The sequence below is a fragment of the Sceloporus occidentalis genome, unplaced genomic scaffold (genome assembly GCF_023333645.1).
Source record: "Sceloporus occidentalis isolate IW3139 unplaced genomic scaffold, rSceOcc1.0.p SCAF_7, whole genome shotgun sequence".
In the NCBI taxonomy this organism is placed as follows: domain Eukaryota; kingdom Metazoa; phylum Chordata; class Lepidosauria; order Squamata; family Phrynosomatidae; genus Sceloporus; species Sceloporus occidentalis.
Window position 1 is genome coordinate 77526765 of NW_028316987.1, and position 24631 is coordinate 77551395.

General features: G+C 42.4%; 1 protein-coding gene across 1 annotated transcript; it reads left to right on the forward strand.

Annotated features, from left to right (window-relative positions):
• The first annotated feature begins 4801 nt into the window (after positions 1–4801).
• On the forward strand, positions 4802–20785 carry LOC149310000 (BMP and activin membrane-bound inhibitor homolog). Its single transcript, XM_089531435.1, has 3 exons — positions 4802–5025; positions 16749–17036; positions 19956–20785. The coding sequence occupies exons 1-3, from the start codon at positions 4950–4952 to the stop codon at positions 20372–20374; spliced, it is 783 nt and encodes a 260-aa protein (XP_089387561.1). The 5' UTR covers positions 4802–4949; the 3' UTR covers positions 20375–20785.
• Positions 20786–24631: the final 3846 nt, after the last annotated feature.

Here is a 24631-nt window from a genome sequence, read left to right on the forward strand (position 1 = left end):
ACCCTGCATCAGCTTATGCCACAGTTTCTATGTGGCCAGATGGTCATCTAAGTAGGATGAGATATGCTGGTCAGTGTGCTGTTATTACAGCTACTGTGAGTGCTTTAGTGTTAGTTTAACTGCTACTGAAATTTGTAATTTGGTGAGGCACAGATGCTAGAAAGCCCTAGTCCTGTAGGACAGGAGAATTTGCTAGATTTCACTGTGATTCTCAAACTCTGACATGCCAGGTAGTTTGGACTTTAACTCCCAGAATACCAAACCATTGGCCAAGATGACTGAGGCTTCTGGGAGCTGAAGTCCAAAACACCAGGAGGACCAGAGTTTGGCAATCATTGCAGCAGAGCATAGCGTGGAATCATGGACTTTTTCACATTGCACAATTATGATTCCACTTTTACCCAAGTTCTACTGCCTCATTAAACTATGAACCCCAGAATTCCATAAAATGTCACCATGGCAGTTAAAGCCGGACCATAGTGTTATAATTCTGTAGTGTGAAAGGGTCCCTGGACTGCTGAAATGGCATGAAATGACTAAACCTGAGTGTTATAGCTGTACTCTGTAGATGTTACAGAAAGTCAGTCTTGTGGGTGCTGGAACCTGACACAGCTCAGTGATGCATTAGTGGTCTTCGGCTCTCTGTGTGATAGTTGTAACAAACAAGGGTTTAGTCCATGTGAGGTAGAGACTGAGGGTGAACTACTGAGGTCTTCTTATTCACATATTTCCCCCTTTCTTACTCACCATCTACCTACTGGAACAGACGTTAGTCATCTGTGCAGGAAGATCCTAAAGGATGTCAAGGAATTTTCTTCTCCTGTGATTTTAAAGAAAAGAACAGCTATCAAGGATGGTTTTGCTAAGATGTATCTTCTTCTATTCCTAATGAAGTGACCCTCTTTGAAGGTAACAGTACTACTGCATATTTAGTAAGTATACGGTACTTTAGATGGTTTTCTAAGCCTGAATTCTATAGACTCTGACCTGGAGTAAGCCCTAATGAACAATAGGAGATTTGCTTTGGAGTAAATGGTATGAGAGCTAGCATGGTTTAGTGGTTTGAGGGTGTTGTACTATGACTCTGTAGACTAAGGTTTGAATCCCCACTCAGCCATGGAAACCCACAAGGTGACTTTGAACAAGTCACACTCGCTCAGCTTCATAGGATGGCAATGGCAAACCCTCTCTGAAGAAACTTGCCAAGAAAAACCCATTATAGGTTCGCCTTAGGATTGCCATATAATGGAAATGACGTGAAGGCACACAACAACAACAACAACAACAAAGATAGCTATGAATAGGTTACTATGATTTTGCAATCTTGGGTGGGAAAAAAAATCCACAAGGGCTGCATCTGCACGGGAGATATAAACCAGTTTGAAACCACTTTAACTGTCTTGGTTCAATGCTATGGAATTCTGGTAGGGACACTTAGCTGTCACTGTCAGAGAGCCATGGTGTGAAAGCAAACTACAGTTTCCCAAATTCCACAGCCTTAAGCCACATCAGTTAAAGTGGTTTCAAACTGGATTATTTCTGCAATGCAGATGCAGCCCGCACTGCACTCTCTAAAAGAAATCATTTCTTGTGTCACAGCAGTATCGAGAGAAGAAATCTGCAGTAACCATAAAACCAGATACCCCCGGACTGCCTGATTGTGTACAGTTGTCTCAGTAAATCTAGAATAGTAGTGTAACAAACTGTGGAAAGATAGGAAAGAAGGAAGAAAAGAAAAGAAAAGAAAGGAAAAACAAAAAGAAAAGAAGAGGCAAGAGTAATCCTGCCGCCTGGGTTGGTGAGAGAGTTGTTCCTTAATAAATGAATTAGCATCTCAGAAAGGAGATCGCTTTGGGGCTGATATTGATCAGGCAGAGCCTGTGTGTTTGCCTGGGACTGTTTGGGGGGATAATTGAGTGTCAGTCTCTGTCTCTGTCGTCTCACTGGCGCCTGGTGCTTTTGCATTTGCTAATTCTCACTAACTGTCTTCTGCCGGCTACTCCTGGTGCAACCATATCCTTGGCTCCTGCTGGTCAAATCGTCCGTCTGACTAGGGCTTTATTGATCATTGGGAGTGGGGGAAATACACAGTGGGGGGAATAGCTCACTCCCAGGAAAGGACTTTACCTTGAGTGACCAGATGTCCTAACCGCAAAGGAGAATAAGGCCCTGCAAAATGTTGGGCGCTCAAGAAAAATGTAGGGACATTATCAAATAAAAGCTAAAACCACTAATATTAATTTTATATTAGGATATGGTTTATTTACAGCTGTCTTACCTATACTGTCTTTACTTATGTACTCAGTCATATTGTTCAGGCTGAACCTATCTTTATTCAAACGCCTTGTTGGCTTGCAATATACAGTGGGCCCTTAGCATCTGTTGGGGTTTGGTTCCAGGACCCTTGTGAAGACCAAGATCTGTGGATGCTCAAGTCTCATTAAATACATAGTGAAATGGTGTCCCCTCTATAAAATGGTAAAAATCAAGGTTTGCTTTTGGGAATTTCTATTTTTTGGGAATGTTTTCAATCCGTGGATGCTTGAATCCGTGGATAAAAAAAATAAATCTGTGTATATGGAGGCCCAACTGTATAAATTCATTTCGTATAGTTTATTTACAGCTACATGACACATATAGTTGGCACTTCCTATTCATGGATTCTTTATCCACAGTTCATCCACCCAGGGTTTGAAAATATTTAAAATGATATAAATTTCAAAACAGCAAACCTTTATTTTGCCATTTTATATAAAGGACACCATTTTATTATGCCATTGTATTTAATGGGACTTGAGCACCCATGGATCTGGGTATTCACAGGGGCTCCTGGAACCAAACTCCAGTGGATACAAAGGGCCCACTGTATTGTATTTTATTATATACTCAACCATATTTTTCTCATCCTATCTTTGTTAAAATGCTTCGTTGGCTTACAATATACTTACTGAACTCTCAGCAAGACAAATGGTTAAAACTGTCCTTTGCTAGCAACAAACTCTTGAGTGAATCTACATTTAAATTATTCCTTTCATTTGTCCATTGTGCTGAAATGAAGAGAGAGAAAAAAACCTTTCAACATTTGCACTTCCAACATTTGCACTGTGTCCTCAAGCAGCCCATTGCCTAATACATTTGCTGTCTTTTTCCTCTCCAAGGAACAAATGTGTCCTGAGCTCTGGGTGCAAGTCTTCTCTGCTGCTGCTTCTCCTGGAAGAAAGAACATCCTCTCCCCTCATTTCTAGTGAGGACAGGCTGCCAAGCAGATGACTTTCTTGAACAGCAAATGGGGTGTTGCTCAATGGGCTTCTGAGGCTGCATCCGCACTGCAGAAATAATCTGGTTTGACACCACTTTAAGTGTCATGGCTCAATGCGATGGAATTCTGGGAACTGTAGTGTGTTGTGGTACAACAGCAAAGCTTGGGCAAGTCACCTTTGGCAAGTCACACTCTCTCAGCCTCCGAGGATGGCCATGGCAAACCCCTTTTGAGGAAACTTGTCAAGAAAACCCCATGATAAGTTCGCCTTAGAGTTGCCATAAGTCAGGAAAACTACTTGAGGGTAAACAACAACAACAACAAATACCTTCTTTGTCCTTTTAAATGGATACGTAGTTTTAACTGATGTTGTGTATGTGTCATTTGCTGCTGTTCTCTGTCTTGATCCATGGGGAGAGGCAGGTAAGAAATATAATAATAATAATAATAATAATAATAATAAGTTGTTGCGTTCTTTTCAAGTTGTTTCTGACTTATGGCAACCCTAAGGCAAATCTAGCACAGGGTTTTCATAGCAAGATTTGTTCAGAGGAGGTTTGCCATTGCCTGTCCCTGAGGCTGAGAGAGTTGACTTGGCCAAGGTCTCCCAGCGGGTTTCATGGCCAAGTGGGGATCCATATTCTAATATACTATTAGATATTACTTCTGGAAAGGCAGGATATAAAATAAATAAATAAATAAATAAACATTAAAACAATATAATAATTATTATAATTATAAAATATAGTTATATATAATTATAACTCAAAACATGGATTATATATATATATATATATATATATATATATATATATACACACACACACACACACGCACACACTCTTAAAATAAAAATGATAATAATAACAATAATAATAATAATTTATTCTTAATACTAGATATATATCCTTCTGGGAAGGTGGGATATAAAATAGATAAATATTAAAACAGCATTATAATTATATAATTATAATTATAAAATATAGTTTTTTATATATAATATTTATAACTCAAAACATGGATAAATAATAATAAAAATAATTTCTTTGCCTCCTCTCCTCATGGATCCAAAGTCACAGCACAAAACTCAAACCACTGTGGCACAACTGTAGTAATAATAATAATAATAATAATAATAAAAATAATCAATATTGTATTATTATTATTATTATTATTTTCCTTGAGTCACAGCCCAACACTCAAACTACTGTGCCACACTGGCTACAACAAGAACAACAACAACACATTATTGTTATTATTATTGTTTGTTTGTTGTTGTTGTTTTGCCTTTGCCTTTCCTCCTCCTCCTCCTCCTCCTCTTCCTCCTCCCTGGAGGAACCGAAGACACGCCCCTTCTTCTCGACCACGCCCCTTCTTCTCGACCACGCCCCTTCTTCTCGACCACGCCCCATCGCTTGCCAATTGGCTCTGGGTCGGAGTGACGCGAGCCGCCATCCTATGAGCGGGCGCGAGGGGCGGTCCGAGGCGGTCCGGGCTGCTGGGCGGCGGCTCTATTTACAGAGCGAGCGCGGGCGCCGAGGAGGGAGGACGTGTGTCTTTGGCTCTCTCCGCGTCGCAGCGCCAGGGGCTTCGGAGGCGGAGGAGGGCGGGCGGCAGCGGATGCCCTTCCCGGGCGGCGGTGAAGGAGGGCGGCTGAGCTGAGCGGAGCTGAGCGGCGCGGGAGGGTTAAATGGATCGCCGCTCCAGCTTCCTCTTCCTCTGGCTGCAACTGGAACTCTGCGCCATGGCCATCCTCCTGACCAAAGGTGGGTCTCTCAGCTGAAGCCCAGAGCTTGGGGGGATTCTGGGTGCTGCAGTCCTTTCTCATTGTAACCTTTCCCCCAGGTTTCCTGGATATATCTTTATATATATATATATCTCAATATTGTTCTGAGAACTGCTACCTCATTGTAACCCCCAGGTTTGCTGGTTGGGGGATTCTGGGGGTTGCAGTCCTCCTCCACAAATTGGCCATGTGTTGGGGATGCTTTGATGTATATTCCTTCTTGATGGCCCTTGAAGTCTCTTCCATCTTTGGTCCTGTGAGCTCTCTGGGGGATTCTGGGAGCTGCAGTCCCCCCACCGTCGAAAAAAGAAAACTCTCCCCTCTTCATAAAACCAGGCGACCAAAGAGTCAATTGAAACAAATGAAGAAGGAAAGGAGGAAATGTCTGTTTGCATTGTAGGGAATGAAGGAAGGTGGATCCTTGGCTGGGAAGGCAAAGAAGAAGAAGGTTCCTCGATAGTTCTTAGAGAGCAAAGTGAGATGAGCAGCCAGTGAGGGAAGGCGGCCTGGGTGCAATTTCTGCCCATCCATCCCTCCGCCTTCTGCATGTACATCTTCCCTTCCTTTTTCTTTGCAGGCAAGAGCATCTTTCTCCAGTGTGTGTTGTGTGCCTTCAAATCGTTTCTGACTGCAACCCTATCATGGGGTTTTCTTGGCAAGATTTGTTCAGCCATTGCGTTTCCTTGAGGCTGAGAGAGTGTGACTTGACCAAGGACACCCATTGGGTTCCATGACAGAGTGGGAATCGAACCCTGGTCTCCAAAGTCTCAAACCATTATGTGGGGATGGCAGCCTTGTCATTAGCGCTTGCCACCTTCCTGGGATACATAACTCGCACTCAGCTCCTCTGAGTAGCAAGGATTAGCTCCAGATCAGTGCACCCACAGGCGCGCATGGGGACTTCTCATCTGCATTGCAGAAATAATGCACTTTGACACCGCTTTGCAATCCTGGGAAATTTTACTTTGTGGCGGCACCAGAGCTCTCTGACAGGGGAGGCTAAGGATCTCGTGCAACTACAAATCCCAGCCTTCCATAGCATGGAGCCATGACAGTGTTGTCAAACTGCATTAATTCTGCAGTGCAGATGAGGCCTAATTCTCAGTCACTTTTCTCTTAGATTTCCCTCTTGCCAGCATTTCTGCTGTGCTTAGTTGATCCCCATCATCTGAGAGAAAGGTCAGATGTCACACTCTCTCAGCCTCAGGGGAAGGCAGTGGCATCTGGTTGAATTTTGAGAGGAGGAAAGTCAGGATTGGCTTGCAGGGCAAGGCAATTTGGCTTGAGTGGATAAGTGAAGATTTAAGGCAGAGGGTTGGGAGCCAGACCAAGGGAAGCAGGAACTTTAAGCCTTCCTGTGACGCTTTTATTTTTGGGTCAGGGGAGGTTCACACAAACTTCTTTCCTCTCTTTCTTTGAGAAGCGATTGTGTGCAAGATGCAGGCATGGAGAGTTTCAGAAGAGGGCACTGCTTTGCGGTCTGAGATTTAAGGACCTAGATCAGAGAAGCTGGGGAGGATGCATTCAGGATAAAACTCAGACTGAGGAAGCTTTCACACTGCACCATTGTAGAGCAACGATTCCACTTTTAACTGCCCTCGCTGCATCCTGAGGGATCTGCAGTTTTGTTGTAATTATGTGCCTTCAAGTCGTTTCCAATTGGCCAACCTATCGCAGGGTTTTCTTGGCATGTTTCTTCAGAGGGGGTTTGCCATTGCCATCCTCTGAAGCTGAGAGAATGTGACTTGCCCAGGGTCACCCATTGGGTGTCCACGTCCAAGGCTCAAACCACTGCACCATGCTGGCTCCCATCTGTAACTTGGAATGTCTTTTTATCCGCCAAAAAGCTTTTGCAGCTCAGCAAACTACCGTACAAATTTCAATATTCCATAGGATGTTGCTTGTGGCAATTACAGGAAAATCATAGTGGTAGAATTGTGTACTGTGGTGTGGAAGGGCCCTAAATCCCAGTCTAAACCAGGCGGGACAGAACTGGATTACTCAAGTGCTTTTGAACCCCAGGAATTTGAAAAGTTTCAGTGGTTGGGGACAGAGGCTGATAGCCGTGACACTTCTCTGAGAGGCATGTATGCCTAGATCTGAAGTGTGTAGGACTGCAACTATAAACAGGTGAGTGCTGTTGGACGATTGCTCCCAGTTAGTCCCATTGGATTGACTTCAGAGTGAGCTGGCATGGCAGTTTGTGCATTGGACTATGACTCTGGAGACCTGAGTCTTAATCCCTCTCAGCTATGGATACCCACTGGGTGACTCTGGGCTAGTCACAGTCTCTCATCCTCAGGAGATGGCAATGGCAAACCCCATCTGGGGAAACTTGCCAAGAAAACTCCATGATAGGATTGCCGTAAGTCAGAAGTGACTTGAAGGCACACAACAAGAATAAATACACTTGAGAAACAGCATAGTGTAGTGGTTTGAGGACTGGACCAGGGTTCGAATCCCCACTCTGCCATGGAAACCTACTGGGTGACAAGTCATACACTCTCAGCCTCAGGAATGCAACCCCCTTCTGAATAAATCTTGCCAAGAATCCCTTTAGATAGGAGGCACACAAGAACAACAAAATACACTTAGAGGTGCAGCGTTATCTGAATTGTGGAGGTAGGGATTTTCCCACAAAGGTGGGCCATTGGGAGAAGGAGCTGTGGCACAACAAATATATCATTTTAAGACCCTGGACCTAATGGTTTTATGCCCCCTCTCAATCCCATTTACACAGCCTAGTATATTTTATTTGGAAATGCAGGCTAACGTTGACTCATCCTTGTGCCGGCTTCGCAACTGCCTCCTCGATGTTGATTTGGGTGAATAAGTGTGACAGAGGTCCAAAACACACGGCAGAAATCATCCAATTCGAGAACACTTTTAACTGCTCTGGCTCAGTGCTAGGGAATTCTGGGAACTGTAGTTTTGTGAGACACTTGGCCTCCTCTGACAGAGAGCTCTGGTGCCACAAAAAACCCTACAATTGCCAGGATTCCTTAGCACTGAGCCAGGGCAGTTAAAGTGATCTCAAATTGGATTATTTTTGCAGTATGTTTTGGACCAGTTTCCCATTCCCTATTAAAACAAAAGAAATCCTATCTCATGTGCAGTTTTGCAGTTTAAGTCCAATTGACACTGCTTTAACTGCCATGGCTCCATGCTATGGAGGTATAGTTTGGAGAGACTCATAGCCTTTTCTGTCAGAGATCTCTGATGCCATTGTTGTTGCTTTTGTCCCGTTCGTTTCCAGCTTATTCTGACGCTAAGGTGAAACTATTTTCTTGGCAAGATTGGTTCAGAGCAGATTTGCCATTGTCTTCTCCTGAGGCTGAGAGTGTGTGACATCCTCAAGCCACCCAGTGGGTTTCATGGCCCAGCTGTCAATCGAACCCTGGTTGCCAGAGCCTAGTCCAGCACTCAGCCACGCTGCTGCACTGGTGCCATAACAAACTACAAATCCGTATATCCCATAGAATGGAGTTGTGGCGGTTAAAGCAGTGTCAGACTGCATTATTTCTGCAGTGCAGAGAGGGGCGTCGAATGTGGCCAGGTAAAAATACCTTATACCTCAGGCAAAGGAGAGAGGGATGAATGGCTCCAAGTTTTTGCTTCATTTTCCTCAGCAAGGAAGTGAAGCAGGGCCAGGCCATTTTTTGCCTTTTTGCCACCTCCCAAATGGGCTGGTGGAGGCTGTAGGGTTACCTGGAGATCCCAGGCAGGGAAGCCCAGTAGCCGCCCGCTGTGTGCCCCCACAGCTTCCCTGGGCCATTCCTGCCCTCCGCTCCCCTGCCAGGCTGGGGCTGCCCCCCTCCTTTCTTCCTGGCGCACTCCATGCGCTGGGCCTGGGCCCTCGCTGCCTTTGAAGCGCACTGCCAAAGCTTTGTGAGCGTGTCAGGTTTCCTCCTGGGCCCAGCCTCACAGGCCAGAACAAGCTCGCCTCTTCTTGGAAGTGGCGCTGCTGCTTGGGTTTCCTTCCCCTTTCTTCCCTTCTTATTTCTCTTTCTTTCTTTCTTTCTTTCTTTCTTTCTTTCTTTCTTCCCTCTTTCTATTTCCTTTTTTCCTTCCTTCCTCCCCCCTGTTCTTTTCCTCTCTCCCTCCTTTCTCCATCCTATCTCCTTTCCTTTCTTCCTCTTCTTTTCCTCTTTCCCTCCCTCTTCCTTCCTATCTTCTTTTTTCCCTTTTTTCCTTTTTATTTCCTCCCTCTCTTTCCTTTCTCCTTTCTTTTCTTCCCTCCCTCCTTTCTCCTTCCTATCTCCTTCTTTGCTCCTTCCTTCCTTCCTTCCTTCCTTCCTTCCTTCCTTCCCTCCCTCCCTCCCTCCCTCCCTCCCTCCCTCCCTCCCATTCCTTTCCTTAAATCTTCCTTCCTTCCTTTCCTTTCTTTCTTCTTTTCCTCCTTTCCTCCCTCCCCCTCCCTTTTTCCTATCTCCTTTTTTCCTTTCTCCCTCCCTCTTCTTCTTATTTTCTTCCCCTTCTTCCTTCCTTCCTTCCTTCCTTCCTTCCTTCCTTCCTCCCTCCCTCCCTCCCTCCCTCCCTCCCTCCCTCCCTCTTCCTTCCCTTTTTTCCTTCCTTCCTTCCACTCTGCCCCTTGTCTGGCTTCACTGATGTTAAGGCAGACCTTGGGGGCAAGTGGTTGTCAAAATGTTTTTGTTAGGCTGCCTATAATGCCCTTCAGAAAGGTTCCAGCCCAGGTCCTCACACATCACAGACGCAGATATGTTTCCATCTCCAGAAATTTAGGAAGAAAACACACTTCACATCCAAAATCCTCACAATACCTTTATGAGGCAAGCAAAAATGCATAAAATATATGTTGCAAGCTTTTGAAGCTCCGCTGGTTTCATCATCATGCAAAGGTGTTAACAGATAGTGTTGTGGTATGCATTCAGGTAGTTTCCGGCTGATGATAACCCTATCTTGGGGTTTTCTTGGCAGGTTTCTTCGGAGAGTGATTGCCATTGCCATCCTTTGGGGCTGAGAGTGTGACTTGCTCAAGGTCACACAGTGGGTTTCCATCAAATCATACAGGAGATGTTGTTGATGAGGTTCAGAGTATGAAGGGTTATCTACGCAAGGCAGGCCACTCCTTCTCCTGGCCATGTGGTACTAGGAGACAAAGCCTTTTAAAGTCCAGGAAATAAAATTTAAATTCTATTAGCAACACAAACCTTTGAGATCCAGGACGTCTCAGCCCTTTGTGAGGCTGCAAACCTCTTTATTAGGCAGGGAACGCTGAATAATTAAAAAAGCCTCCATGCCTTTGGAAAAGTATTCTTCCCTGTTACCAAAGTGGAGTTGCAGAAAGAGCCGTGCTTCTTGTCTCTAGTGTTTCTCTGGCACAGCACAGAAAAGTTAACTTTTTGGAGTTATACGTCCCCCAATTCCACCATGCCTGTAGTCCCCAAAAGTAACATTTCCAAATGCAGTGGACTGAAAGAGAATAAGTCCATCTTTATGGAACATGCCAAACTGCAGGACTAATTTGGAGACATAGGTTGCATCTGCACTGCAGAGATCATCCAGTTTGAAACCCGTTTAACTGCCATGGATCGATGTTGTCAAATCCGGTGAATTATAGTACTATGAGACATTTAGCCTTCTCTATCAAACAGCTTTGTGCCACTGTGTACTACAAATCCCAGGACTCCATCTCATTTGCACCATGGCAGGTAAAATGGCAGTTAACCATGGTGTCAAGTGGATTATTTTTGCAGTGCGGATGCAGTCATAGCCTGTTAATCTGAAACATCACTATGCAAAGGGATCTTGTCACATCTTTGACATTGTGAGAAAGTAGATGCAGCATAAACTTTCATAGACTTTATCTGCATCTGAGGAAGTAGGCCACATCTGCAAGAGTTTATGCTACAGCTTCTTTTGAACAGTTAATCTCAAAAGTGCTACAAGATCCCTTTGCATAAAGGATTAATGCTGATCTTTTCCGTGGCATTACATTAGCTATCTCCTTCAAGCTGCAATTTTGGGAGTGCTTGCTTGGTGTGAAATCAGGGTGGCCTCCTTTTGAGTAGATGTACTCAAGGGATGCTTCCACGCTGCAGAAATAATCTAGTTTGACACCATTGCTTAATGCTGTGGAAATAGTAGTTTGTAGTTTGTTGCGTCACCCGAGCTCTCTGACAGAGAAGGCTAAACATCTCACAAAACTACAAACCCCAGAATTCCATAGCATTGAGCTGTGGCAGTTACAGTGGTCTCAAGCTGGATTATTTCTGTAGTGTGGATAAAGCCAAGGTTAGGTTGTGTGCCTCCCAACAACCTTCGGAGGTTGATATAACTCTGGAGGCCAGGGTTTGATTCCCAACTCAGTCCTGAAACGCACAGGGTGACCTTGGGCAAGTCACACACTCTCAGCCTCAGGGGAAGGCCATGGCAAACCTCTGAACCAATCTTGTCAAGAAATCTCCATGGCCTTAGGTTGGTTCGCCAGGGTTACCATAAATCAAAAATGACTTGAAGGAACACAGCAGCAACAAAACAACAGATCCCCCAAATACTACTAGATGTGCCACTAATCTCCCTGTTTCACTTGTTTTGATTGGATGCTTTGATATGAAGTTTTCTTAACAGCTAAAACAGGGAGATTGATAGTTCACATCTAGTAATACAGTGGGCTCTTGTTATCCGCTATGGTTTGGTTCCAGGACCCCTGTGGATAACAAAATTTGTGGATGTTCAAGTCCCATTGAATCCAGTAGCATGACAAAATGGTGTCTCTTATATAAAATGGAAAATCAAGGTTTGCTTTTTGGAATTTATGCTTTTTCTGAATATTTTCAAGCTGCGGATGCTTGGATCCGTGGATAAAAAACCCACGGATAAGGAGGGCAGACTGTAGTGGGGGAAGTGAAACATTTTATTCTTAATTTTCAGTTAACAATTCTTAATTGTTTAACCCCAAAGAGGGGGAAAACTCCATTTTTCCTCTGCTTGAGAATAAAAAGTAACTAGGAAAGGGAGAAAAAAAGAGATGGGATGGGTGGGGGAAGCGTTCCCATAATTGCCACGTTTTCCTGGAGAGGGAGGTTAAAGGATAAGCTAGCAGAGTGCTGATGTGCTCCAGTATTTATTTATTTTGGAAGGAAGGGTGTAATTAACCCCAAATAACAGCCCTTGAAGCCAGCGGAGGGAAGTCTTCTGGCCCCATCAAAGAGGGGCAGAGAAGGGAGTGACGGAGAGTAATGTGCAGTTTCAGATACTGAAACTATGTGTCTGATAATGATATAATTAGGGGATCACAGACTTCTGGCTGCTGTCGACTTCAAAAAGCTTTGAGAGCAGCCTGCAGTCTCTCCTGTAGCCACCTTGACTAAAAGCAGACTTTTTTTTTAATAGCTACATACAGTAACAAGAAAGAGGAGGGGGAACAGAAAGGGGCATTGTTCACTGTTTGAACATACCCAGTACCCTCTCTGGCCTTTTTTGCATCATTCAGGAAGGAACTTTTTATGAATCGACAGAAATAAAGTTGCTTTCAGGAAAAAAAGCAAAAGAAAAAAAGAAATACAATAACACAAAACCCTCCATTCTGTTCCACTGGAAGGGTCCGAAATGTGGCTCTAATTAAAATGGGGTTGGAAGGACCTGATGACGAGTCCGTCGTGTTTTGTTTATAGGACTGTCTCGGGTTGGGAAAAGATAGAATTTTAAGCAGGGTCGGATGAACGGCCGAAAGAGAAACATAGCTTTATGGTTTGTTTCCTCTGTTTGTTAATCTCCAAGATAGAGCAGGGGGTAGGTATGTGGAATCCTCCCATCCCAAGTATTTTTGTATTTATCCTTAACTTCAGGGCTTGGAAAATTACTTTTCTGAACGACAACTCCCAGAATCCTTTGCTATTATGGCCTCCCAAGCTGGGAAAGTTACTTTTCTGAATGACAGTTCCCAGAATCCTTTGCTATTATGACCTTCCAAGCCTGAAAAGTTACTTTTCTGAATGACAGCTCCCAGAATCCCTTGCTAGTATGACCTCCCAGGCTTGGAAAGTTACTTTTCTGAATGACAGTTCCCAGAATCCTTGCTATTATGTCCTCCTAAGCTTTGCATATCATGCTGTGACTGTAAGGCAATCACTATCACAATCAAGTTATTAGAGAATATTTGCTTAAATGACTTTTCTGTAGATACTTTAAGGAGAGGAGAAGATGCTGGTTTGAGAGTATCCAGAATGATCCATTTCATTTAAAGTTTTTTTAAAAATCACTGGATGACCAAATGCATGAAAAAGTGTTTGCATTTTTTAAAAGCCTGGTGAAAGATTTTAGGCCCAGTGAAATGTTTTCTGTCAAACTGGTTCTCCAAATGTTTAAGCTTTGGAACTTCATAATTCTTCAAAGGGAAAGAGCTTTCAGGATTTGCTTCTTTTTCTCCCCTCTATGTGCGTGCATGAACATATGTATGCACACACATGTGAGCACACAGAAAAAGATATTGACTTATAGGCAAGGTATCATTTGGCATTGATTAAAGCACAGCAAGAACCTCTATGCTTAACTGCAGCAACATTACAGGGAAAAGTGAACTTAAGGTGGTCTGGAAAAAGATATCACATAGAAGTGTCTTCCTCACCATGCACAGTAAAATTGTGTCTTTTCACAATATAATAGTTCCTATTTTGTCATGGGTGTTTGAGAAGACATGCCAGGGAAACCCTGATATGTATGCCTTAGGGTCGCCATAAGTCAAGGAGGCAAACAGCAACAATCTAGAAAAAAACATGGGTCTCCTTGTATAGTAAAATGAATACATTTCTTTTTGAAGAATGTAAAATGAAGATGTTTTTATGAAGGGAACTTTATTAAAGTAAAAAAAAAAGTACTTAAAGCTTTTTTTTGCGGTTTCCTATTAGTATTGTATTTCATACAAACAGTAGAGCATTTTGAGTCTAAATGTTTACTCTGTTTGACCACATGATGGATTGTGTGTATGTGTGTGTGGGGAGGGGAGGGGAGGGGAGGGGAGAGAGGGGGTGTTGGTGGGGGAAGGAGGGTTCAGTCTTGCTATTGTCCCCTTTCCTCCCATTTATGAGCTTCCATTTCAGATGAAAGAAGTTGATTTTGGCAGGTAGACTCCCCTGATTGTAAATACAAGAGTCCCTTCTTTATAATAAAGACCTCTGCATGAGAGGTTCTATTTCCGGGAAGAATACGCTGTGGAAATTCAGATACGTGGTACTAATGCAGAGCCTGGAAAAAACCTACTCATTGAACTACAACTGCCAGAAAGATGAAGCCAGCTGGACATTCTGGAATAAGAGATTCTGGGAACTATTGTCCAGAAAAGTAAAGTTTCTAAAATCTGCTTGTTAACAACAGTTGCCGTTATACCTGGAGCTATTGTGTGAAAGAGAATATTAAATCAGATCAGGGATAGATGGCCAGAGTGAGCCCAAACATTGTCCCAGGTTCCTGTGGCTTCAGGCCCCATTTCTAGAAGAAGGGGCTTAATTCCCTCTCCTGCAAGGCTTCAGGAACACTAATTCACTGTTTAAATAGGTCACCGTTTAAATAAATCACCATTTCACACTCTAATAAACCAGTTTTTCAAAACTAGAACTGGATTTCTGATTACTTCTAGTTTTGAGGTTATTATTTTTGAAGTATTTTGGGGGAGTCCATGTGGCTACCAGAAGTTCCTAATAGAGAAGTAGCCCTGTGGAATCTTGGGATTTGTTGTTTGTTGTGGCTCTAGAGCTTTCTGCCAGAGTAGGCGGAATCTCTCACAAAACTACAAATCCCAGAATTCCATAGCATTGAATCATAGCAGTTACTTGAGTATCAAATTGTAGTGTGGCATCAGCTGTAATCCTGTAATGGAGTTAACGTTTCCCCCCTGATTCTGAGCATCATCTTTATATGAGACTTCAGTTCAGGATTTTATAAGGTATTGGCTAAAGCTCTTAACTCTTGCCCCCACAGTTATAAACAATTCCATCACTTCAATTAAATATGTATGCATGATAGAATTAAAGTATGTTTTTGTTTATTTGCTTGCATGTTAATGCGTTGCTGAAAGCCATATAACATGTCCCCCCCCCCAACTTTGCAGAAACTAGAATGTTATAGGTAACATAATAGGGAACATCTGCCACATAAAACAGCAGACTTGCAGAAATGGCTAATGGGGAGGCACTGCAGCCTTCACTACAAAGACTTAGTACACAGTTGGTTGCCTTAATAGATTTTGCTGAGAAAAATTAGGAAGAAGTAACCTGATCCCTGTAGTATATTTTTATTTTATTAAAATATGTATATCTTCTCCTGTATCAGGAGATCTCAGGGTCATAACATGACCTAAATCGAATTCTAAATCCCAAAGAGAATTGACCCACTGGATCTGTATGTCTACATTTGCATAAAGTCCATTCATTCAATGGGTTTGTTCTAGCTGTGACTAATGTTTGATTTTAGCCCTATAAAACAACAACGTGAAATGATTCAGCAGGAAAACCAATATTGTTACTTTAGCTCTGTATTGGAAGCTTACCATAGCTTCCATGTTTTGGTTAATGCATGTAATATCTCTGCATCTCCTTCATACACTCCTTTCTGACATAAATCATGTGCACTGTGTGCATTTTTTGCACCATGTTGAGCAGACTTTCCCAGTATTATGCCTGCCAGAGGTTTTGCATTGAAATTGCCAGTATTCCTGGTCATTGGTCATCCTCAGGCTTGATGCTGATGGGCTTGAGTTCCAAAATGTCTGGAGAGCACAAGGTTGAGGAAATGTTGTACATAGATTTCTTCACACATCTATCCCATCCATTCTCCAAGGCTGCTGTTGTTGTGTGTCTTTAAGTTGTTTCTGACTTATGGCGAGCCTAAGGTGATTCTATCACAGGGTTTTCTTGGCACATTCCTGTAGAGGGGATTTGCCGTTGCCATCCTCTCAGGCTGAGAGTGTTACTTGCCCAAGGTCACCCAATGGGTTCTTATGGTAAAGCTAGGATTCAAACCCTAGTCTCCAGACTCACAATGCTCAAACCAGTATGCCACGCTGGCTCTCATTCTCCAGGGTGCTCTACTACATTACATGTTCTGGTGGCAGAAAATCTCCAGATGGGGAGAGAGATTTGTGGTGGTATTGTTGCCATCACATGGAATCATTTTGTAGAGATCTTGTAGCACCTTTGAGACTAACTGAAAAAAAGAAGTTGGCAGCATGAGCTTTCATAGACTTAAGTCAGCTTCCTCAGATAGACTTACGTCTATGAAAGCTCATGCTGCCAACTTCTTTCTTTCAGTTAGTCTCAGAGGTGCTAAAAGAATCTGTCTACATACCAGTTCCACAGGCTAACATGGCTATATCTTCGAATGGAATCATTTTGTGACCATAACTATATCACAACAGTGGGTGCTTATGCTTTTTAACCATCATTTGTCCCATGATTGTACTTGGATAGCAAACTGCTTCTCTGTTGCTGCAGAACTATGTACTGTCTGACTAAGCATGGTGTTGTTCCAACATTCTCTCTGCTTGTATCACCTGCAGCTATAAGTAGAGGAATTCTGTTACTCAGCTTGGCATACATATACTTACCCTAATGCCAGTCAGTGATGCTGTGAATTTGATAGCTATTGTCATCAGTATTGGAGGCCTTTAGTGGTAGTTTGTATAAAATGAGATGGCTATGATGGAACTTCCAGTGCTAACTTGGCTGATCCTTTCTTCTTTTGCAGGTGAAATTAGATGCTACTGTGATGCTGCACACTGCGTTGCCACAGGCTACATGTGCAAATCTGAGCTCAATGCTTGCTTCTCAAGACTGCTTGACCCCCAGAACAGCCATTCTCCACTCACTCATGGCTGCTTGGACTCTCTTTCAAGCACTTCAGAGATCTGTCAAGCTAACCTGGCGCAAAACCACTCTGGTACTACAATACCCACATTGGAGTGTTGTCATGAAGACATGTGCAATTATAGAGGGCTATATGATGTCCTCTCTCCTTCCAGAGGAGAGCTTTCAGGTGAGTGGAACTCCCCTCTGAAACATTGGCAGGCTTATTTTCAACAACCAAAACCTTGCCTGTCTGCAAACATTAATAATTTGGGTCTTGATTGTAATTAAGTATGTTAGGGTGGTGGGAAGCATGTGGCTAGACAGATCTCTGCCAAATGGCTTTTACATCAGCATTAACATGAGACAAAAGCATTTTCCTTTCCCTCTAACAGGGCTGGTGTTTTGCCAGGGAAGCTTATTTAGGGAGAGGCCCTTGCTCAAAAATATGGCCCAATCTGGACTGGGAAAAATAAAAGTATTAGAATGCACAAATGAAATTTATTGAAGCCTCTTAAATTTTAATGGATGGGTTGGTGGGGGGGAAATGGCATTTTTAATTTAAAACTGTGGCTGTTCATTAAACTTACTCTGCCCAAGATGAAATAGTTAAATCAAGGAGAGGAAAGATGAAAGACATCTCTCCCATTTTACTTGGCACCCAGCATACTTAAAGCGGAAGTTGGAAAATAAACTTTTTTCCAACTACAGCTCCCAGAATACCCCAGCTACCACAATCATTTGCCAAGATGGTTGAGAGATTTTAAGAGCTGTAGTTCCAGAGATAACTTTTTAAAGTTCTGCTTAAATGTATGCAGAGTATTCAGCTGATTCAACAGAATTGGTGGTGCGACTCTACTGATATCTTGCATAAAATGACTTCTCTGACACTGGGTGTATCTGTTGAATTGAAAAGGGTGGGACTAGTGTATCCAAAATATAAAAGTAGATGTTTTGTTGGGTGGGTGGCTGGATCTGTCTTAGTGATATATGATTCTGCAGAATGCCTCTGATTATGTCAACCTTGGAACGCCCTGTTCCCCCCCCACCCCAGCATGTACTGGCATAGCCAAATATAAAATGGGACAAGACTCCTGCACTTTTAATGTGCAAAAGCAGGAGTTTACTTTTGCAAATAGCTTGGCTTGGAAAACTATACCTTCAATCCCTTCCTCCTTTTACATCAATATTAAAGGCACAAGAGCCTTTCACATCCTCACATCCAACCACCCTAGAGTGCAATCTCTTCTGCATCTCTGTTTATTCATGTCACACAGCTTTTGATTTTAGATCTGTGCATCCTGATGTTTACTCTAGGAAAATCATGAACAAAAATATAAAGCTTAAAATGTGTTATCTTAGTGTTATGCCCTCTACAGTTTTGCTAACCCTAACCTAATTCAGATCTTTTCATAACAATAGCTGAGTCATTATGGCATAGTGATTACAATGTTGGTCTGGTGTGTGGGAGATCCAGGCTGTAGTCCTCACAAAGCCACAAAACCCACTATCTGAGCTTTGACCATCCATGGCCTCTTAGCCTGATCTACCTCAAAGAATTATTAGTGTGGTGGGTGCGAGACAGAAGCCATGCACAGAAGACATAACATGTAATTTTTAAAAATGATCACAATTGATCATCTTTTGGCATTTAGAGGAAACAAAATAACATTATTAGGAAAATATTGTACCATTAATTTTAAAGAGATGTAAGCACCTTTGGCCATGGAAATGGGCTCCTATTTGCCACAGCATCTCTAACCATAGCGATAAAACTGGTTGGACATGCTGGGTGAGGCATCTGGGAGCTGAGGGCTAAAACATCCAGAGGGCCAAGGGTTCCCCATGTTTGCTACAACATGAGTTAACATTGATAGTGTAGCCTAAGCAGATTGCTGGGCTAAAGTGAGTAGAGGGAAATGGTAAGGGGTGACTCCTGGTGAAATAAAGTAATAATTGTTGCTAGTATTGTTAATATTCATGTAGTTCTTTGGACCAGCTGAAGTTTCTGAATGCTCTCCAAAGACAGACCCACATACAGCATGTTAACCATAATCCAAATGGGATGTAAGTGTCATTATAGCTAGATACAGCATCCCTGGGAACTGCCTCCAGTTTTAGCCAAATTATGCCTTAATCCTCTCTCCTCACCCCAAGGTGATAATTTTAGAAAGAGGGGCTTCACTTGAACTTGAACTCTCCCCTTCCTAAATTCTAACATTAGCTTCTGAATGATGCATTGAGAGCTGAACCACCTTTAAAAATTTAATGCCTTTATAAAGCAGAATAAAATATAATACTATGCAGTACAAATGTAAAATCACTGTTCTTAAAATTATCCATAAATAATTCTAAAATGTATTAAAACTTCAAAGAAGGCACTTACTATGCAAATGTCAGAATCTTTTTTGAAAATAATAAAACTGATAATGTCCTGTTACAAGTAGCGGCCTATCCAACATCTCTTAATGGGGGAGAGGGGTAGGGAGTGAGTCACATTATTAAGTGAGCTAAGTGACAGTGTCTTTTCAATGCCTGGAATAAGTAGTTGCCAACAATGTACAGTAGGTATCTGTTTGGGTTTGTTTCCAGGACTACCCATGGATACCTAAAACTGTGATGCTCAAGTCCCATTATATACAGTGGCATAGTAAAATTGTGTCCCTTATATAAATTGGCTAAATCAAGTTTGCTTACTGGATTTTTTTTTTGGGGGGGGGTATTTTAAAGCCGTGGATGGTTGAATCCAAGGAATAAAAAAAAAATCAGTGGATACAAAGGGACAACTGTAGTTATCTATAACAAGTAATTTTGGTGGAAAGAGAGTAATGAAGTCACATTTGAAAAGTAATATAACATGTGACACTTCAGAGTTTTATAAAAATGTATTTTGGTCACTTTACAATATTTTAAGAGGAATTTTGACAGGACTCCCCCTCCACTTGAGTTATTGGTTCTTAACATTGTAACAGGTAACAACAGTGAATTATTTTATAATTTATAATGGAAATGGCATATTTTTATAGAATAATCCTGAAAGGTTTGATCTCCAAAGCAAAAGAACAACAAAAAACCATTCCTTATCTCCCCCCTCTTTTTTTTCTTCCAGGACAAGGAAGCAGATACCAGCATGATAACAGCAGGAACCTTATCACAAAGGTTCAGGAGCTCACCTCCTCAAAAGAACTCTGGTTCAGAGCTGCTGTCATTGCTGTCCCCATTGCCGGTGGACTGATCTTGGTGCTCCTCATTATGTTGGCTTTGCGTATGCTTAGGAGCGAAAACAAGAGACTGCAAGACCAGAGGCAGCAAATGCTCTCCCGACTGCACTACAGCTTTCATGGGCATCATTCCAAAAAAGGACAGGTGGCCAAGCTGGACTTGGAATGCATGGTGCCAGTGACAGGTCACGAGAACTGCTGCATGACCTGTGACAAGATGCGACAGCCAGACCTCAGCAATGACAAAATACTCTCACTAGTTCACTGGGGAATGTATGGTGGGCATGGAAAGCTGGAGTTTGTGTGATCACTTCTTTTTTTGTTTGTTTGCTTGTTTGTATGTATAATTTGTTGGTAAAATTACTAGGAAATCTTTTCAAAGGCCTTTGGGTTCTGCTGGACAGGAGCACTTTATTAAAAGGAGGGGAGGGGACCTACAGTCATTAAATCATTTTAAAGAAAACAAAGGACTGCTGCAGATTGAACCTTGGATATGTCTTCTGAAGGATTCCAAAAGTTACTTACCTTATTTGCACAGAGTAAATACACTCAAATGTATTGTTTGCTTTAAAATTATGAAAGCAAAAATGAGAAGTTATACACACTGTTACCAGGGTCATCTGAACTGTAGGGAGATGGGAATTGAGTTATACTATTAAAATTGTATGCAAGTTCTGATGTAAAGATTTTTTAAAAATACATATTATATATATATATATATATATATATTTGTCTGAACCCTATTTGTGGTTTTGTGTAACAAAGCACTGTGGTATAGAAGAGTTAGCTTAAAGTTTCCTTTCAGGTCAGGGTTCATACAATGCGAGTCAAAGAATTCAACCCTGTAAATACACAAGTATGTGCACACCAACACAAGAATTTGTACCCTTCCTTTGTTAGCTTTTTTTCTTAGACCATTCCAGATGGTTTTCTTCTGCCACCAACTAATTTTGTTGCTGTAAAGGCAAACAACTTCTTAGTTTCACCCATTGTTTTTCTAAAAGGCATAACTAGCTATCTTTAATAATTGTAAAAGGTGTCACTTTCAACTTTTGCATACTACTAAATAACCATGCTAGCCTGCTGTTAGGCAGCTGGAAATAAAGTGAGTTCTGTACTTCCAAGGGCCACTTTTAGCCTTAGACAATAGGCCAGAGCACCCAGCCTTCCTGCCATGTTTGTGAATGACTGAGATTGGTATCAGTTGGCATTTTAACAAGATTGGGCAAGCTCTGGGGAATGTGTGCCAGAGGTGGCAATCAGAGCCCTCTCTGTGGGCACACGCACCATCATCCCAACACAGACTTCACTAGAGTTTGTCATTAGAAATCCAGAGGGATGTGGCACTTTGCAATAAATAAGTGGGTTTTGGGTTGCAGTTTGGGCACTTGGTCTCTAAAAGGTTCACCACCACTGCTCTAGAGAGTCATATTCTCCCCCCAGAGATCCTGGCAGGGCCATTCCAGCCTATCCAAAGGAAACAGGAAATGACCAGAAGGTCCCTTCTGTTTTGAAAACAGAAGAAAAACACTTGGTTCAGCATCTCCAATTTATTTTTGTGAAATCAAGCTTTGGGAGGGCTACATTGCTTTTGAGCAGAACTGAATCTTGTATGGCTGTGATGCTTTTATTTCTTTTGAGTGGGGATACAAATTCTTGTTTGGGAACTCCCTTTTGGAGTGTCCTAAGGGCTACAAAAATGTTCTTGGAAGCCTGCATGATTCCTGCAGTGAGGGTACCAAGGTTCATTGTGTGGGTTTCTTGACTGTGTAAAGTTTGATTTGGGATACTTAGGTTCAAATCCCCGTGCTTACCATAAAACTCATATGTTGACCTTGGGCAGATCTATACATACCAGAATACTTTGGGGATGCCTGCAGAATATTTTGGCCCTGAATCCCCACCTTACCTTTCTTTTGCTGCAGTTTTTCAACTCTCATACTGAACATGTGGCTGCCTTTGCACATGGTCCCTATTCATTACCTAGCACTGCAGCTGCAGTGCTGGGTGCTTTATTCTTACCTAAGGTCAGCCTGTTGCCACAGTGATGGCACTGGACAGTTTGTGGGGATCACATGTGAAATCGTGCAGCAAAAGATGAATTATTTAAATGCAGGTTAGGAGGAGGACGCTCCAAATTCAGTGCAGGTGTCATGAAGACAGTCTGCATCCAATTTGGGATTTTGGCCCTGGGTCATGTAAACATGATTCAGCATCTTGGGGGATGGGAGTTAAGGGTGATTTGTCCATGCAGACAAGTTCCTTGACTCATTTTCCTTGAGCATTACTTTGTGGTATTTGGAAAGCTGAACTGCAGAAAAAAGGAAGTATGCCAACTTGATCATCTTGGAAGAAATATGAGATAAAAACAAATCTTGAAAGTATTCCTTAACAAGCTGATGAAGATGAATTGCCTTTTCCAAGCATGTATGATACGGAGTCCAATGTAATTGTAGTGCAATGTGTAGAAAGTACTTATGCTTGAACAAGGCAAGGACTCAAATTTTCAATGATCACAGTTCCAGGTTTGTCTATTTACTATGCTGCTCCATTCCTGTCTCATACAGTTCCAGGTGTGTCTCATCCTTGAGGAACAAGGAGTGTAGGAACAAAGGGCAAAACATATTACCACACCTTGCAGAAGTGTCTACTAGTGCAAAATCACAATTGGATACAACTCATTAATGTGAAATATACTGTGCATTTTCATTTTTACTTACAAATGCATCTGGAAAGAAATTTTTTTGAAAGGAAGCATGTGTACTGGTTTAAATGTTGGACCAGGACACTAGCAGACCAGAGCTGAATCCCTGCCAAGCCATGAAAACCTACTGGGTGACCTTGGGCAAGTCACACACTCTCAGCCTCAGGAAGGCAGAAGCAACCCCACTTTGAACAAATTCTTGCAAGAAAACCCTGTGATAGGCTCACCTTAGGGTCACCATAAGCTAAAAATGACTTCAAGGTACACAACAAGAAGTCATTTAAATTTCAGTGGGATTTCTTCCTAGATAACAGTTCATAGGATTGCAGTCTTGCTCTTCCGCCTATGCTGTTTCATTATCAACAATATTAGGTATAGGGGGGCTTATGGAGCTTTTCCTAACCTGATTGTCTTCTAGATGTTTTGGAGTTCAGCTTCCATGATCCCTCACTATAGGACACATTGGTTAAGGCTGATGGGAATGAAGTCCACAACATCTGGAGAGTATTAGGTTAAGGAAGGATGTTGCATTATGTATGATACCCCTCCTACGTCTGCAGATGTAGAAATGCAGATAGCACCAATACCTTCAGAGCAGGGGAGTCATATGCTGCTCAGACGTTATAGGGCTAGAACTCCCAGCATTCCTGACAACTGGCAGTTTTGGTTCAGACTGCTAGGATGTACAGTCCAAAGTTAAGAGCAATCCAGAATTGGCTGGGACAATTTATCTAAATTTCTTCCACTTGTGGAGCTCATGCATCTGAGGAAGTAGACTCAAGTCTCACGCTACTATGAGTTAGTGTCAAAGGTACTACAAAATCTCTGCATACAGGTATAGGAATAGTGAGGCGTTCCAGATGATTTTTGGACTGCATCTCCCAACAGTTCAGTGGTGATGAATGGTGAAAGCTGCACACAATAACATTTCAAGGGACATACAGTTCCCATCCCTTCCATAAAGAAATGCTAACTTAGATTTGGACTGTAAATGCAAGCGGAATGTACTCATATCTATTTCTTTATAAATATTTGTTAACTTCCTTACTTCCAAATAGATCCCAGGGCAAGTGTATAAAGATGGGAATAAATCAGTGTAAAAAGCAAGGCAATAAAACAATTACAACAAACAAGAAGCCAATAATAATATAGAAACCCACAGGCAGAAGCAACATTAATTTTTTTAAATCCCTGGACCAATAAAGTCTTGCCCTGCTAAACAAGGCATCATAATGCTGATGCCAAGTATACTTTTCTGGTGATGGTGTTGCAGTGTCATGGTGTTACACAGCCCTTTGTTTCTCTCGAGAAATTCCTAAGACTTTCTAAGTCCTAAGAAATTCCTAAATTCCTAAAGAGGGGCTTCGGGTTGTTTTGTGCATTCAAGATGATTCCAGCCTACGTGACCCTAAAGCAAGCTTGTCACTGGGTTTTCTTGGCAAGATTTGTTCAGAGGGGGCTTGTGTTAGCTTCTTCTGAGACTGAGTGAGACTTGCCCAAAGTCCCCCAGTAAGTTTTCATGGGGATTCGAACCCAGGATTCCCAGAGCCCTAATCCTGTACTCAAACCACTGTACCACACTGGGTCGCCTTCAGGTACTTGGAATAAATATGAGGACTTCATGCATTCCAGTTTGTATTAAAGATTTGTGTTCCCTGGCATATGAAGTAACTGTATGGGCCTGATGCATAGAAAATAAATCATGCTTTTTCTACTGAGATCAATACAGCAAGACTAAGGCCCAGTACTTACAGGCCCTTTGCGACGCCCTCGTCACGTGCTAAGGTTGCCTGTGGCCAGAGCGCCCACACGCCCCACAACCCTAGCATGTGACGAGGGCGTAACAATGACAGTGCCCTG

Bases quoted from the DNA above. Each gene is read 5' to 3' on its own strand.
- LOC149310000 (XM_089531435.1), top strand. From the start codon at position 4,950: ATGGATCGCCGCTCCAGCTTCCTCTTCCTCTGGCTGCAACTGGAACTC. The intron at 5,026-16,748 runs GTGGGTCTCTCA...CTTCTTTTGCAG, and splicing joins GGCCATCCTCCTGACCAAAG to GTGAAATTAGATGCTACTGT. The intron at 17,037-19,955 runs GTGAGTGGAACT...TTTTTCTTCCAG, and splicing joins TTCCAGAGGAGAGCTTTCAG to GACAAGGAAGCAGATACCAG.